This window comes from Sorex araneus, chromosome 2 (assembly GCF_027595985.1).
Source record: "Sorex araneus isolate mSorAra2 chromosome 2, mSorAra2.pri, whole genome shotgun sequence".
NCBI lineage: Eukaryota > Metazoa > Chordata > Mammalia > Eulipotyphla > Soricidae > Sorex > Sorex araneus.
In genome coordinates, this window is record NC_073303.1 from 148452596 (window position 1) to 148466868 (window position 14273).

At 37.8% G+C, this 14273-nt stretch overlaps 1 protein-coding gene across 2 annotated transcripts in view; it reads right to left on the bottom strand.

The window, feature by feature from the left end:
- Nucleotides 1-5272: 5272 nt before the first annotated feature.
- Nucleotides 5273-14273, bottom strand: part of CD96 (CD96 molecule) — a 93560-nt gene continuing 84559 nt past the window's right edge. For both annotated transcript variants that reach the window (XM_055128145.1, XM_004606802.2), the window contains exons 12-14: nucleotides 13275-13364; nucleotides 7614-7734; nucleotides 5273-5381 (exon numbers count right to left, since the gene is read on the bottom strand). In XM_055128145.1, the coding sequence (XP_054984120.1) occupies nucleotides 5273-5381; nucleotides 7614-7734; nucleotides 13275-13364 (320 nt within the window). The remainder of the gene's footprint in view (nucleotides 5382-7613; nucleotides 7735-13274; nucleotides 13365-14273) is intronic.

A 14273-nucleotide genomic window follows, 5' to 3' on the forward strand; every position in this document is an offset into this window, starting at 1 on the left:
TGTCTGAAGACTTTATTAGAAATTGGAGGTGATGCTTCTGAGATGACTCATTCCCATGCCTGGTGAGTTAAATGTTGGCTGATAGTAGGAGGTCTCCATTATTTCAAAGAAAGAACCACAAAAACAGACCTACTCATAAGCATGGTTTCTGGCTTCACCCCAGTGTGACTGAGCAAGGAAAGAGTAGCTCTGCATTTTATGATCTAGCCTTTGAGGTCTTACTAGTCATGTTGCAATATCATATTCATTTTGCCAAGCCTGGGAACTGGTACTCACTATCAAGATTATATAAGAATATTGCCCTGAGTGAATTGGAGAGATAGCACAGCGGGTAGGGCATTTGCCTTGCGTGTGACAGACCTGGGTTCGATTCCTCTGTCCTTCTCAGAGAGCCCGGCAAACTACTGAGAGTATCCTGCCCGCACAGAAGAGCCTGGCAAGCTACCCAGGGCGTATTTGATATGCCAAAAACAGTAACAAGTCTCACAATGGAGACGTTACTTGTGCCCACTTGAGCAAATTGATGAACAACATGACGGCAGTGCTACAGTGCTATTAACCTGAGTATGACTTCCTCCTTCAATTTTTGCATCCCACTCACCATATGCTAATTCTGTCTGGTTATTTACATTAACAACTGAAATCAGTGTTTGAGAAAACAATATAAAGAAATGAAAACCCAGAGAGAAAAATCAAGGAGCCATCTTGGAGACTGATCATCACAATATTGTTTAAATAATAATCTGTAAAAAATTATTCACTTATTATATATTGTAGTTTGTGTTGTATGGAAATTAAATTGTTATTGAATCACGGTGAATTACAAAGTTTGAAAGATATTCACAGTTAAATTTCATGCATAAAATGTCCAAAAACACTTTCTTTACCTGTGTCCACTATCCTTCACCAATGTCTCCAGTTTTCCTCTTGCCCCCAACTGCCTCTGTGGCAGGAACTTTTCCCCTCCCCCATTTCCAAACTCATCCCCCCAACCAGGCCTCAGTGGTAAGCTTCCTACTAATGACAAGTTCTCTTGCTCTTTGTTTCTGTTGCCTTTGAGCATTTGATATTCCCCTACAGAGTTTCTTTATTTCCCACATATGACAGAGATCATTCTAAGTCCCTTTCTCTCCTTCTGATTTCACTCAGTATGATGGTCTCCAGATCCACCCATGTAGCATAAAATTGCATGACTTCAGTTTTTCCTTACAAACAAATAACATTCCACTGTGTTTCTGTGCCATAGTTTCCTTATCCAGTTACCTGTTCTTGGACACTTGTATTGTTTCCATATATTGCCTATTGTGAATAGTGATGTAATAAACATAGGAGATCAGATGTCTTTTCTGCATTGTGTTTTCTGCTTGGTTCTTGGGATATATATTCCTGAAAGATAATTGCTGGGTTTTGTGGAAGCTCAATTCTAAGTTTTCTGAGGAATGTTCATACTGTCTTCCAAAAAGGCTTGTCGACATTCCCACCAGCAGAGAATAAAGGTCCCTCTTTTCCCATACCCTTGCCCACACTAGTTGTTCTTTTTGATGAATGCCTCATATCAGTCTCTCTGGTGTGAGGTGATATATCATTGTTGTTTTTATTTGAATTTTCTGATAAGTAGTGATACAGAGCATTATTTTCATATGCCTTTTGGTCATTTGCATTTCTATGACAAAGTTTCTGTTCATCTCTTCAGTCCATTTTTTTTGTAGTTTTTTTTTTGTATAGAGTTACACCAGTGATTTCTTTCTTTCTTTTTTATAGCAGGACATTAAAATTTTATTATATGTTTAGTTTTTTAAATAAATTTTTATTCTATTTTTATAAAGTTGTTCACAATAATTTAAAACTCAATATTTCAACACCAATCCCACGACCATTATACCTTCTCATCACCATTATTTTGAATCTTCCAACCACCACCCAAACCTGCCCTAATAGCAGGCCCTAAATAATTTATTTTGTATTGCTTGTTATGAATGAATAATCTGCTAAAAATGATCCAAAAATGTTTCCTTAGAAGAAAGTGTTTAAAAATTGTTCTATCTCACCCTGGAGCCAGTAAGCCCTTGTGTAAGAGATTACTAACATTTTATTACATGTTTATTACAGCTTTATTACAGGTTGAATCTTGTGTACTAATTTTTTTATCGAGATCAGTTGCTTTCTACTTTACATGTCATCTAATGTGGTATGCTACTCCTGGTACATCAGTGGTGTAGAGTCGTGTGGCCTGTGCTCCAGAAATTCTAAAATTTTAATTAGGGTGATATAGCTGGAGTTAAAATTTTAACAGGATGGTGATTTGGGGGTCCAGAGGCATCTCTGCAGCTTGTAGATACCTTCTGAGCCTTACCCTTGAGTCTCTACATAATGGGCATTAGTGAGCTTACGTGGTGCCAGAGGCAGTTTGTGGGTGTGGCTGCCAGGCTCCCAGAGAAGAGGGAGATGGGAGGAGGTTGCCCTTTCCTGACTCTGTAAGAGACTGGGGATTTGGGTTACAAAACCTACATACTGGAGTTTTTCAACAGATTTACTCATGGGCCATCACAAGATTTAAACAATTATGATCAATGAGAAGGAATTTCTATGGTCCACTGGACACTTTTACTTTATGTTCATTTGGGATTCCCAAGCAGAATACAGGAAGCCTAGGGGCAATTTCTGGCCATACTGACCTGAAGATTTAATGCTTGGGCAGTTATAGTATATTAAACAGGGTCACCCTGGTGCTTGGAAGAAGGTATGGTACTAGGGAGCAAACACAGGTCTTATGCCTGATAATTACACTCCCCAGACCTGTGACTATCTTCTCTGTTTGTTCAGCAGTTATTTTTTGGGGGGGTGGGGTGGGGTGGATGGCAGGGAGTTGGGTGACACACAGAGGTGCTCAGGAGTGATTCTTGTCTTTGTGCTCAGGAGTGACCTCTGACAGTGCTCAAGGGATCATACATGTGCCTGGCTCAAATCCAGTTTGGTGGAATGCAAGGTAAGCACCTTAACACCTTGTTATATCTCTAACCCCTGCTCAACAATTACTGACACTTGAATCAGTGTACTGCTGCCTATGTTCAATACCACAGAATTCTGACCTAATTAGTGGAAAGAGAAAATAATTATAATGTGTAGCCTGATTTACATTTTTGTTGTTTTGGAGTGCTCAGGAGCTAATTATAGCTTGGTACGTGGGGGTCACTCCAAGTGATGGGGGACCATATAGTGCCTGGGATCAAACCTAAGGTCTCAATTAAAAAGCATGATCTCTAGTCCTTTGAGCCATTTCTCTGACCCTGTACTTTTGGTTTGTTTTGCACTGCCCAAGTTATTATTAGGTACAGTAGGATATAATACTCTGCAAAGGAACTAAATGTTCCTTTTGAGATAACAGTCCATACAAAATCTGCATATTGTATACATTAATAACATCTATTTTTCCCCTTTCAGGCCAGTGATATATGGGAAGGTTACGGGACAATGGCAACTGTAATTTATATATTCATTAAGTATTGCTGAGTACAGAACAGGTTTAATTGAGGTTTAACTTCTCTAATATTTATGTTTTGTCCAAATAACTTAAAATATTGGTAGGAACAGAATGTATTCATTAATAATAGTTTAACCTTAGCCTTTTATTGTTTCAAGACAGATATCAATAAGCACATTAGATTAATAATGAAGTTTCCAGATGAAAAAAAGAATAATGAGAATTATATGAGTTGGATTAGAATTAGGATGTATATACTGAGAGAGAGAGTGAGTCCTGTAAGTATCTCTCTCTCTCACACACACACACAAACACATGATATGATCAAAGTTTAAATTGCAGTTTTGATTTCCACGTAATCTTTGATTTACTACTCTTTCCTTTACTTTTTTACCATTTTGCTTAAGAAATGCTTTATCTGATGTATTATTGATCTAAAAATCACCAGTCTGCAGTGGGAAGTCAACTAGTCGAGGCAGAACCTCTGAGTGACACATTCTAGAAATGGGTAAAGATAGATGTCATAAATCACAAAGCTGACCCGAACAGAAGAGAAAGACAGACCCGCTTGTCACAATGAGCAGGAGTTGGATGGGACCACAGAAACAATTAGTCATTTAAACAGAATGTACTAAACACGAAGGTTGCTAGTAACTGGGTCCCCTCTAAGTTCCATGATGTCCTCTCTCACCTTGATGTATTTGTTGCTGCACAACAGATCTGGAAACTCCATTCTCTGCCTATTTTCCTCTTGTTCCACACCTCTGTTGTGTTGCTAGAAATGTACATATGTAAGGTGTTCTGTATCCCTACTTCTTACCATGCTTTCAAGTGCTTGCCTAAAAATTGATCAAATCTTAGCAAACTCTGTTACCTCCCCACCTCCCCACACAACAAAGATGAAACAAATCTTAGTTAATTTTATCTATTGATTGATTGATTGATTACTTTTTGGGTCACACCTGGCGATGCACAGGGGTTACTCCTGGCTTTGCACTTAGGAATTACTCCTGACAGTGCTCAGGAAACTGTATGGGATGCTGGGAATAGAAACCGGGTTGGCTACATGCAAGGCAAACGCCCTACCCGCTGTAATATCGCTCCAGCCTCAGTTCATTTATTTGAAAGTCTAGTGAGGAGTTATTTCTACTAGATTATTTGGTACTTTGATGCTGACTAGTTATTCCTTTGAGACTCCCCAAATCCCACGGTACTAAACGTGATGGAAGGGCGAAGGAATATTGGAACTGGGGATCTTATGCTTGATAATCTGTCTATCTCTAGTGAAATTAAATAACAAATTTTTGACAAGACTAGTTGTACTTTCCCATTATTTGGATCTCCTGCAAGAAAATTTGCATTTTATTCTTCCTGTAATTTTCCTAAGGAAAGAAACAAACTTCCAATATTATTATAACTTTGGCAACCAGCTTAGAATGTTGGCAGATGGTCAGAGAGAAGAGGATCTGCCACAGATATCTGCTTAAACCCATTGTTGTTACCCAATCAGTTAACTGAAATGAAAAATAAAGCACTACAAGTATTTTCTTTTAATGGCAGCAACCTACTTTGCACTTCTTACATAAGCAAGAAAATCCCTACAGCTTGCATTGGGTGTGAGCGTGACATACCCTGCAGTCTTGTTTAAATTTCAAGCAGCTGCAGATGAGCGTCGCATTGCTAGGAAAGCAGGTGATTTGCTTCTGTCATTCATTTCAGCCGCAGTTGTGATTTGGTTACTACTCAAGCACAGGGTCTACAGGGATGCGGGCAGTTTTGTTGTACAAAGTCTCAGAGGGGTTCCATCTCGTGACAAGGCAGGTCACCTCCAATGGACTCTTGAATGCAGGTGTACTTGATGGGAGGGGGAGGGGGCTTGAAAGGTGGCGGTCTTTCCAAACTAGGAACAAAACATCACTCTGTCAGTGCTAAGCAACAGAGGCAGTTTTTGAAGAATTGTCTGTTTTTGGTCACACCTGGCTGATCTCAGGGATTCCTCCTGGCTCTAGATCCAGGGATCACTCTTGGCAAGTTTTGGGAGACCATATTGCTGCCCAGGAATTGAACCTGGGTGGGTTACATGCAAGGCATGCTCATTACTTACTGTGAAATCTCTCTGGCCCTGAACAAAATTTTTAAAGAAGAAATATTTCATTTGCTTTAAAATGTCGGACACACAAGAGGAGACATGCCACAGTGATTTTCTCAAAAAATTTCTCCCAGCATAACTTTCTGCTTATTAGCTCTATCAGCCATTTGACCCAACAATAATATAATTAATTAATATTAGCATGGTATTCCAGACCAGAGTTTGAAAATTAGTCATAACATTATTTAATTTGTAGCTTAATGAGATACTATTGTCACAGTTCTCCAGATACAGAGTCTCTGAGGCTTTAATTTTGCTTGCTCAGAGAACTAGACTCAAGTCTTCTAACCAGAACCGATATTCTCCATAGCAACTGTCTCTTAATAAAAGAAGTATATCACTTAGAAGAGTGAAAACATTCCTCCAGAGAGAAAATTATCAAATTTTGGGACTGAAAATTGAAGCTGTTAAAGCAGTACTTTTGCCAGCTTACCTCGTGCCTTCACCCACACATTCATTGTGTATTGTGGGCAAATTGGTAGAAGCTGGAAGTAAAGCTCTTCTGAGTCCCAGAGTTGGCTGGTTTTAAACCAGGATCTCTATATTGAATCACATGGCTTTCTAAAGTTATTACTGCATAAACTTTTTGTAGCACACATCTCTTTATCAGAAAGGCTTGAGTATATAGATGAGTGTGGGATTTTGCCATACAAATTCTTCAACTCTCTTGATATCAGGAAATAGAAATATAATATACTTACAATCTGTAAGCATATTTATGTCCATGACTCAAAGACCTCCAATCCTGTATATCCCTCATAAGCACCTCAAAATTTACATATAACAAAATGAATGCTATTTATCATCTTTCTATAGAACAGATATTTGAATAGAAAACAATAATGATTAATTCAGATTTTCAGATCCCATTATCATTTTAATATAAAAATTCCTAAAGACTGTTACCTGATTTTCTTAAACTTCAATGGATTTTTGATGTGTATTAGGGAGATAGATTCACTGGAGCTCATCCTTTTCATGTGCAAGCCCAAGTTTGACCCAGAGCACTACCATAGCAAGCTAAGAGCACTGAACTGGGAGTAGCCCCAATCACTGTCTGATGTGGTCCCCTGGAACAAAAATTCTAAACAACTTTCATTTTCAAATTTTTCCCTCAGAAATGTTTATTAAGGACATATGGTGACCAAGGTGCAGTCCTTAGACAAGAACCTCAGAATTTCTGACTACCACCTTAATATACTTTATTCACCAAGAAACTCTCTCTGGACATGGTTAGAGATTTTTCAACAATACTTTAAGTAGAAGATATTGCACAGTGCTAAATGTTACCACAGAGAGTAGATGAAGACCTGGGGAAGATCAGCTCTATATATTATGGCTGTCTTTTCTATTAATGATCTAATCCAGATTTATCCAAGTCAAAAAAGTGAGGATTAACCTTGTATGTCATTTCAGACTACAGAACTGAGGGAGAAAATTTTTAGAAAATATATCAGTAAGATAAAAAATAAAAAGGATTTGGTTAAGAAACTGCTTCCCTTATTTTCCCTGCGGGGAGAAAGGAAAAGGGCAGTAAAAACCCATATTGTTGAAAAAGAGCTGGAAATTTCTTAAAAATACCTTTCTCACTCAATTTCACACTTGAGCATCTAGGCCCAGTTGGGCTCAGGCAGCTCAGAGATGCATGAAAATGAAAAAAATAATGAAGATTAAAAGAAAATTCAGTTTTAGTTTTGAGGTGAGGCCAGCGTTGGCTCTCATTTCATGCCCACTGACTGGATCCATCTGGCGAGTGTTGGGCGGAGCACTCTGATGCATTTATTGTGGGTGGACACTGAGTCAGAAGTGGTGCATCAAATGCCGGCAGTGCAGTGCCAAGAAAGCTGGTGACTTCTCTGAGCTTCTCTGCACCTTACCCCGGTCAGTAAGAGAGGAACTCCATGTAATCATATTTTGAGTGTTGAATAAATATTTTTTGTTGACCAAAAAGAACAATTCCTGACAGACCAGTATTCTACTCACATTTCTTTTTGGTACTGACACCACTTTCTCACTCCAAGACCGAAGATCAGCATGCAGAAGAAGAGTAAAGCTGCTACAATCACTGGCCAGGACATTCCATCTCTGGGCTTTTTAACAATTCCTGAAGAGGTTATAAGTAAATTAGTTTTTTAAAAAAAATTGAAAAATAAAACTTTATTTGTAAAATAAAAAATATTTTGATTATTGATTTTACAGATAAATATTATGCTCTTATTATCTTATTATCTCTTCAAAGAGCCATTCGGTCCTTAGGGACAGAGAGTTAATTCTGACATATTCCCCAAACCTCAAAGAACATAAACTCTAAGACACATTTATAGAATGGCAATAAATACAAGGTATAAGTGAATCATACATAATTACAGATAAGTTAGTGGAAAACCAAGAAAGCACAAGAAGACAGGTAGAAATCAGGGATGGTGAACTCTACAGAAGATATTTGAGCAGATCTTATACGTCACGATTCTCAGTCATTTATTTATTTATTTATTTTTAATTCTTTTATTGATTCACCATGTGGAAAGTTACAAAGCTTTCAGGTTTAAGTCTCAGTTATACAATGCTCAAACACCCATCCCTTCACCAGTGCACATATTCCACCACCAAGAATCACGATATACCTCCCCCCTTCCACCCACCTCCCCAGTCCCCCACCCCGCATGTGTAACTGGTAAATTTCACTTTACTTTCACTTTACTTTGATTACATTCAATATTTAAACAAAAAAATTCACTATTATTGATTTGGAGTTTCTCCCCCCTAAAGTCGATCTGCTGAAAAGAAAGCATTTGGTAATTTGTTTTCCACTGCTGAGAATGAAGAGATATGAGGTCAGGAGGCCGCACTAGCAGCAGCACAGTTTTAGATTTCTGTATTTTAGTATTTTAGTAACTAAGTCCAGAGAAATGTCTGCCAGGAATCGCAACATTGTAAGCTTGTACCTCTCAGCTACTTTATATTCCACATATGAGTGAGATCTTTCTATATCTGTTTCTTTCTTTCTGACTCATTTCACTCAGCATGATACTTTCCATGTTGATCCACTTATATGCAAATTTCATGACTTCATGTCTTCTGACAGCTACATAGTATTCCATTGTGTAAATATACCAGAGTTTCTTTAGCCAATCATCTGTTTTCGGGCACTCTGGTTTTTTCCGTATTGTGGCTATTGTAAACAGAGCGGCAATGAACATGGAAATGCAGATGTCATCTCTACTATACCTAGTTTTAATGATAACATGTGGCAGTTGGGAGACAGAGGTATTAAACTTTTTTTTGTTTAAAATCCTGAAACCTGTTTTCTCCAAAGTCCTTGAGGGTATCATCAACTACAATCATGCACAGGGAGCAAGTCTATAGCTTATTTTCACTGATTTTTTTTTTAACATGAGTACTTTTCTTCCTAAAATATCTCAGAAGTGTGGATTGGAGATTGGGCTGGAATGATAGTATAGCCAGTAGGGCATTTGCCTCGCACACAGAAGATGGGTCGTTGATCTCTGGCATCCTATATGGTCCTCCCAGCACCACTAGGAGTGCAAAGCCAGGAGTAACTCCTGTAAGGAGCATACTTTGCATTGTGCCAACCCTAGTTCCATCCACAGCACAGCACCACATGGTTCTTTGAGAGCTGCTGATGCAGTCCTAGTCCCCAAGTGCAGCTGGGTGTGACCCTAGAAATACCACCCCCCGCACCCCTTTTCTGGCACCACCAGGCTGTTCCAGGTAATCCTGAGCACCGAAGATCCAAATAGCGTGTCATACTCAGGCCTGCAGGAACCACCAGCCTGATTAGCAGAGTATAGCAGGGTGGGGCACCCAGGCTTTCTGAGCCTGCTTTGGAGTCCCACCCAACAAGGTTCCAGAACTACAATAAATCTAACTCAAGATTTATATTCTTTTCATTTTCCTAAGGCACATGACATACACTGAAGTATTATTTGTAAGAATGACTAAATAAAAATGATAAATTGTAATTTCTATTCCAAGTTACTCTAGTAATGAAAACTCCTTATGAGAAATAATAGTCTGGATTTGGATTTTTCCCTCTTTCCCTCCCTCCCTCCCTCCCTCCCTCCCTCCCTCCCTCGCTCCCTCCCTCCCTCCCTCCCTCCCTTCCTTCCTTCCTTCCTTCCTTCCTTCCTTCCTTCCTTCCTTCCTTCCTTCCTTCCTTCCTTCCTTCCTTCCTTCCTTCCTTCCTTCCTTCCTTCCTTCCTTCCTTCCTTCCTTCCAAGTTCTATGCTTTCAAGAGGAGAAAGACAGAGTAAAAAACTTAACATTCTAAAGTCCTGAAAGTCCCAAGTCAAGAAAATCTCATTTGTTTCCTTGGCTGCCAAATGTTGTACCCCAAAGATTTCATAGAGAGCTAGCTCATTTAAAAGTTACTCAAGGAATCATATCCAGCATAGAGACTTTGTGATCCTTTTCTATTGCCTCCTCTCTTTTTCTTTCTCTTCCTATACATTTTATTTTAACTAATTAGTCAGTCAACTATTTTGGTCTCCCTAGCGGTGCTCAGGAGGTCTGGGGGCCATGATCCATGATTCTTGGTCAACTTGCTGGTGGATCAATGAGGACCTGAGGATGCAGTTCTACTTGGGGACTGTGGTGCCCGGAACTATCCTGCCAACTATTCTGGGTGTGCTCTGGGGGCCGCCAAGGTTGAACTCTGTGATGTTTGTGGGACTTTGTGGTGCCAGAGATTGAACTGGGGTCAGCAGTATGTTGGCCATATTTCTCAATTCCTGGACTATCTCCTCAGCCCTTCTATATATTTTGGCAGTAAGAAAGTGGAAGGAGACTGTAACCAGCTGATCTTGCTCTTTCCATGGTCTTAAAAAAAAGGGTAAATGTTGAAAATAAGTGGCTGATCAAAATAAATGGTTAAAATTATAATGTGGGTGACTGATGGACTTATTTTTCCTATCCTTTATACCTATATTCAAACTCAATTCATTCATTTCAAATTTAGTGTTTGAGCACCAAGGCAAAATTGCAAGAATAAAAACATTACAAGGCAATATAGAGGTCAGATGCTAGACTAACCTCTTTTTTTCTGGCATAAAGGAAGAAATAAGAATACCTACTGTTTAGAAATATTGTCTATTCTACATGGCAAAGAATAAAAGTGGAAGGTTATAGTCACATAGTATAGCTAGTAATTAGTATAATTTTTAAACTTAAAAATTAAAAATATATTTTTGGCTGGAGCAATAGCACAGTGGGTAGGGCGTTTGCCTTACACGTGGCTGGCCCGGGTTCAATTCCCAGCATCCCATATGGTCCCCCGAGCACCGTCAGGGGTGATTCCTGAGTGCAGAGCCAGGAGTAACCCCTGTGCATTGCCAGGTGTGACCCAAAAAGCAAAAAAAAAAAAAAGTAAAAATATTTTTGATTCTGGCATCCCAGCAGACTCAGGGACTACTCCAAGCTCACTGCTTTTGGGACCAGGCTGTGCCACCGATGGAATCCAGGACTTTGACATGCAAAGAATGTGATCAGCCCTTGGAGATATCACTCTGGCCAATTTATTTAAAACAAACAAACAAACAAACAAAGCTATTTTACCTTTCTGTTAAAAAATACAAACAGTACAGAAAATATAAAACTATAATAAACAGTGTCTATTGTTGCAGATGTCAGTTACCCATATTAAAGACAATTGTTTCTAATAGTTAACTTGTACTTAACCACACATTATCTATAAATTACAAACAGGGAATGAGACATATCTCATTCTGTTCAGTGACTCAATAGATCTCCAATGTCTGGTTCTACCATAGTATATCTAATTTATCCCTTAATGTTTGGTAATTTGATAATAATTTTTAGATTTTTATTATCCTAATAGCACTCCAATTAATTCCTTATGCATTATAAATAGTCAGATTACAAAGATCATTTGGGCAAGAAGAATAATTGTGTCTCATAATTATCTGGATTGACTTTCTTGGTTTTAAGTGCATTATGAATTGTTTGTAGTTGCAGATCACTGAAAGTTTTTCTTCTTTTTTTATTGTCTCAGATTTATTACACAGCTTCCATTATTCAGTCTCAACATTTTTCTACAGCAAAGTCTAAAGAAAATACAGGTCAGAGACTGGATTTTAAATATTAGTTACCAAATCTTTTCCATGTTTTACATAGTTTGGACCACAGCCATGTGATTTTGTGATGTTATCACTGATAACTAGTGCTGAATATTTTCCCTTTAATAACATATATTTAAGGACTCATGATATTTCTGATCCTCATCCTACCTCAATACTGCCAAAGCAGGTATGAGGTTTGCCTTGAAGATACATAGTCCTAGGATACAAAACCACATGATATTCTGCATGTATAGGTAACTAGGGTCACACAATACAAATTCAAATTACTAGAATATCATGATCACAACAGAAATTCACATATAATGTAAAACCTAGGACTGAATAAAATTTGCTTAGTCAAGTAAAAAGATTTATTTGGTTTTACACTATATTATATGGTAGAATATGGCTTTTTTTTTTTGGCGGGGGGGCACACCTGGCAATGTACAGGGGCTATTCCTGGCTTTGCACTCAGGAATTACTCTGGTGGTGCTCAAGGGACCACATGGCATGCTGGGAATTGAACCCTGGTCGGCCGCATACAAGGCAAACGCCCTACCTGCTGTGCTATCACTCCAGCCCCAAGAATATGGCATTTTCTTCAAAAGCTTTAGAGAAACTTATGAATAAAAGATTTAAAATAGGTCTTACATCAATGCTTACAAAATTTCAGCCAACTAAACATGAATAACAAGACCACTGACTTCAACATTATCTTAGGGAGTAGCTGGACTCTAACCCTTCTTTAAAGCAGGTGGTTCTTTAAGGCCCCAGAGTCCTCAGTCTACTGGCTTTATCTAAGTTTGAAGCTGAACCGACAAGTTGTGTGCGTGACAATGCTTCAGTGATCTGAAACTGTATAATCTTAGACAAAAAATAAACTTGAGAGTTGATCAGTCAAACCAACACTTCCTGAAGTGAGACAATTGATTATGCCTCTGAATTTACAACTGTGACCTTCTTTTGAAGGTCCTAAACTGATTGAATCTTTGACTCTTTATGATTTAAAGGAAGGATTGCATTTTTCATCGAGAGCATTTTACTAGTTGAGCTGCAGAAGAAATGTTTAGACAATTTCTTTCTTGCAGCCAGTTATGTTTTTACAATTGAGTTATTTTTCATTACTTTTCATCCAATTAATTCTTATTTATCTTTCTAATTTGGTGTGAGGTGTGGTGATAGACATAGAGGTGTAAGTTATACTACTGAAATTATGCACCATTGTCCATTAAAATAAATTGAAAAGGGAACATTTTAAAAATAAAATGAAAAATAAATAAAATTAAGAAAAAACATCAGAACTTTTCTCCTGTCTTTCAACTAAACTCATATATTTCTGTAAGAGTTGGATACTAAGTTTTGTAGTATAGTGCTCACCACAACTAAATTCTGTTACTTAATTATTTGCTATAATAGTTTTCAGCATACCAGTGATTTTATTGTACATGTAACATCTGGCATAGTATCTGACAAATGGTAGGTACACAGTAAGTATTTGTTATGTGAACAAAGCATAAAACCCTTAAAATATGGCCCACTGACTCACCGGTGATTTGGACATGATTATTTTTAGTAGATATATTGGCAGTTGTCGAAATTTCTGAAAATGCATCAGTAGTACTGGCAAAGACATCACCTAGGAATAGAAAGGAGGTATCTAAACTGATGTTTTCGGCCATTTCATCATGATTAAATACTATAGAATCTATACTGGGGTTCACTTGCTATTATTAAAGATTTGAATCAAAATGGCTAAATAATCATCAAATTTTCTGTGAAAAATTTGTTTCTGGGTCATACCACGTGGTGCTCAGAGTTTATTTCTGGCTCTGTGCTCAGAATATACCCCTGCAGTGATCAGGGGACTACACAAGGCATCAGAATTTGAAATGGGGTTGGCCATATTCAAGACCAAGAGCTTTGATCTCTGCACTGTCTTTTCAGCACTGGGTACTAAGTTTACTAAGAATGGTTGATAAGAAGGTTAAGAACCTTGAACCTGTTTAGAAACAACTTCTAAACAACCTGTTTAGAAGTGAAAGTTTGAAAGAAATAAAGAAAAGCCTTGCAGCAAGCATAACAAAACTGTATATGCTAAAGAATATCCAGGTAAAAATTAAGTAGTTATGAAAAAATATTAAACTAGGGACCTATTCCTATTTTACTAAGCTATTGGAGATACAGTTGATCAATAATAATTTTTTTCTGCATTGTTTCATATGGTCAATAAAAATTAGTTTTCTACATTAGATAGACAAATCAATAGTATAATTATTTCATTTACCCATGAAAATTAAAGACTAAAACATATATTTTGTGGATTTAATTGGGAAAATATTGTTAGGTAGACCTTATATTCAAGCAAATCAAGAAAAATGAAAGACTCAGTTCCTCCTAATTTCTTTGTTCTTTTCCTTATCATTTTCATCATCAAGACTCATTTTAAATTACATGTCTGGAATAGGCTTCTGAACAGTTTTTACTTTTCCACTTTTTCTTTTATTAAGATGACCACTATCTCCCCTAACCCGAATTCCCTCTCAAG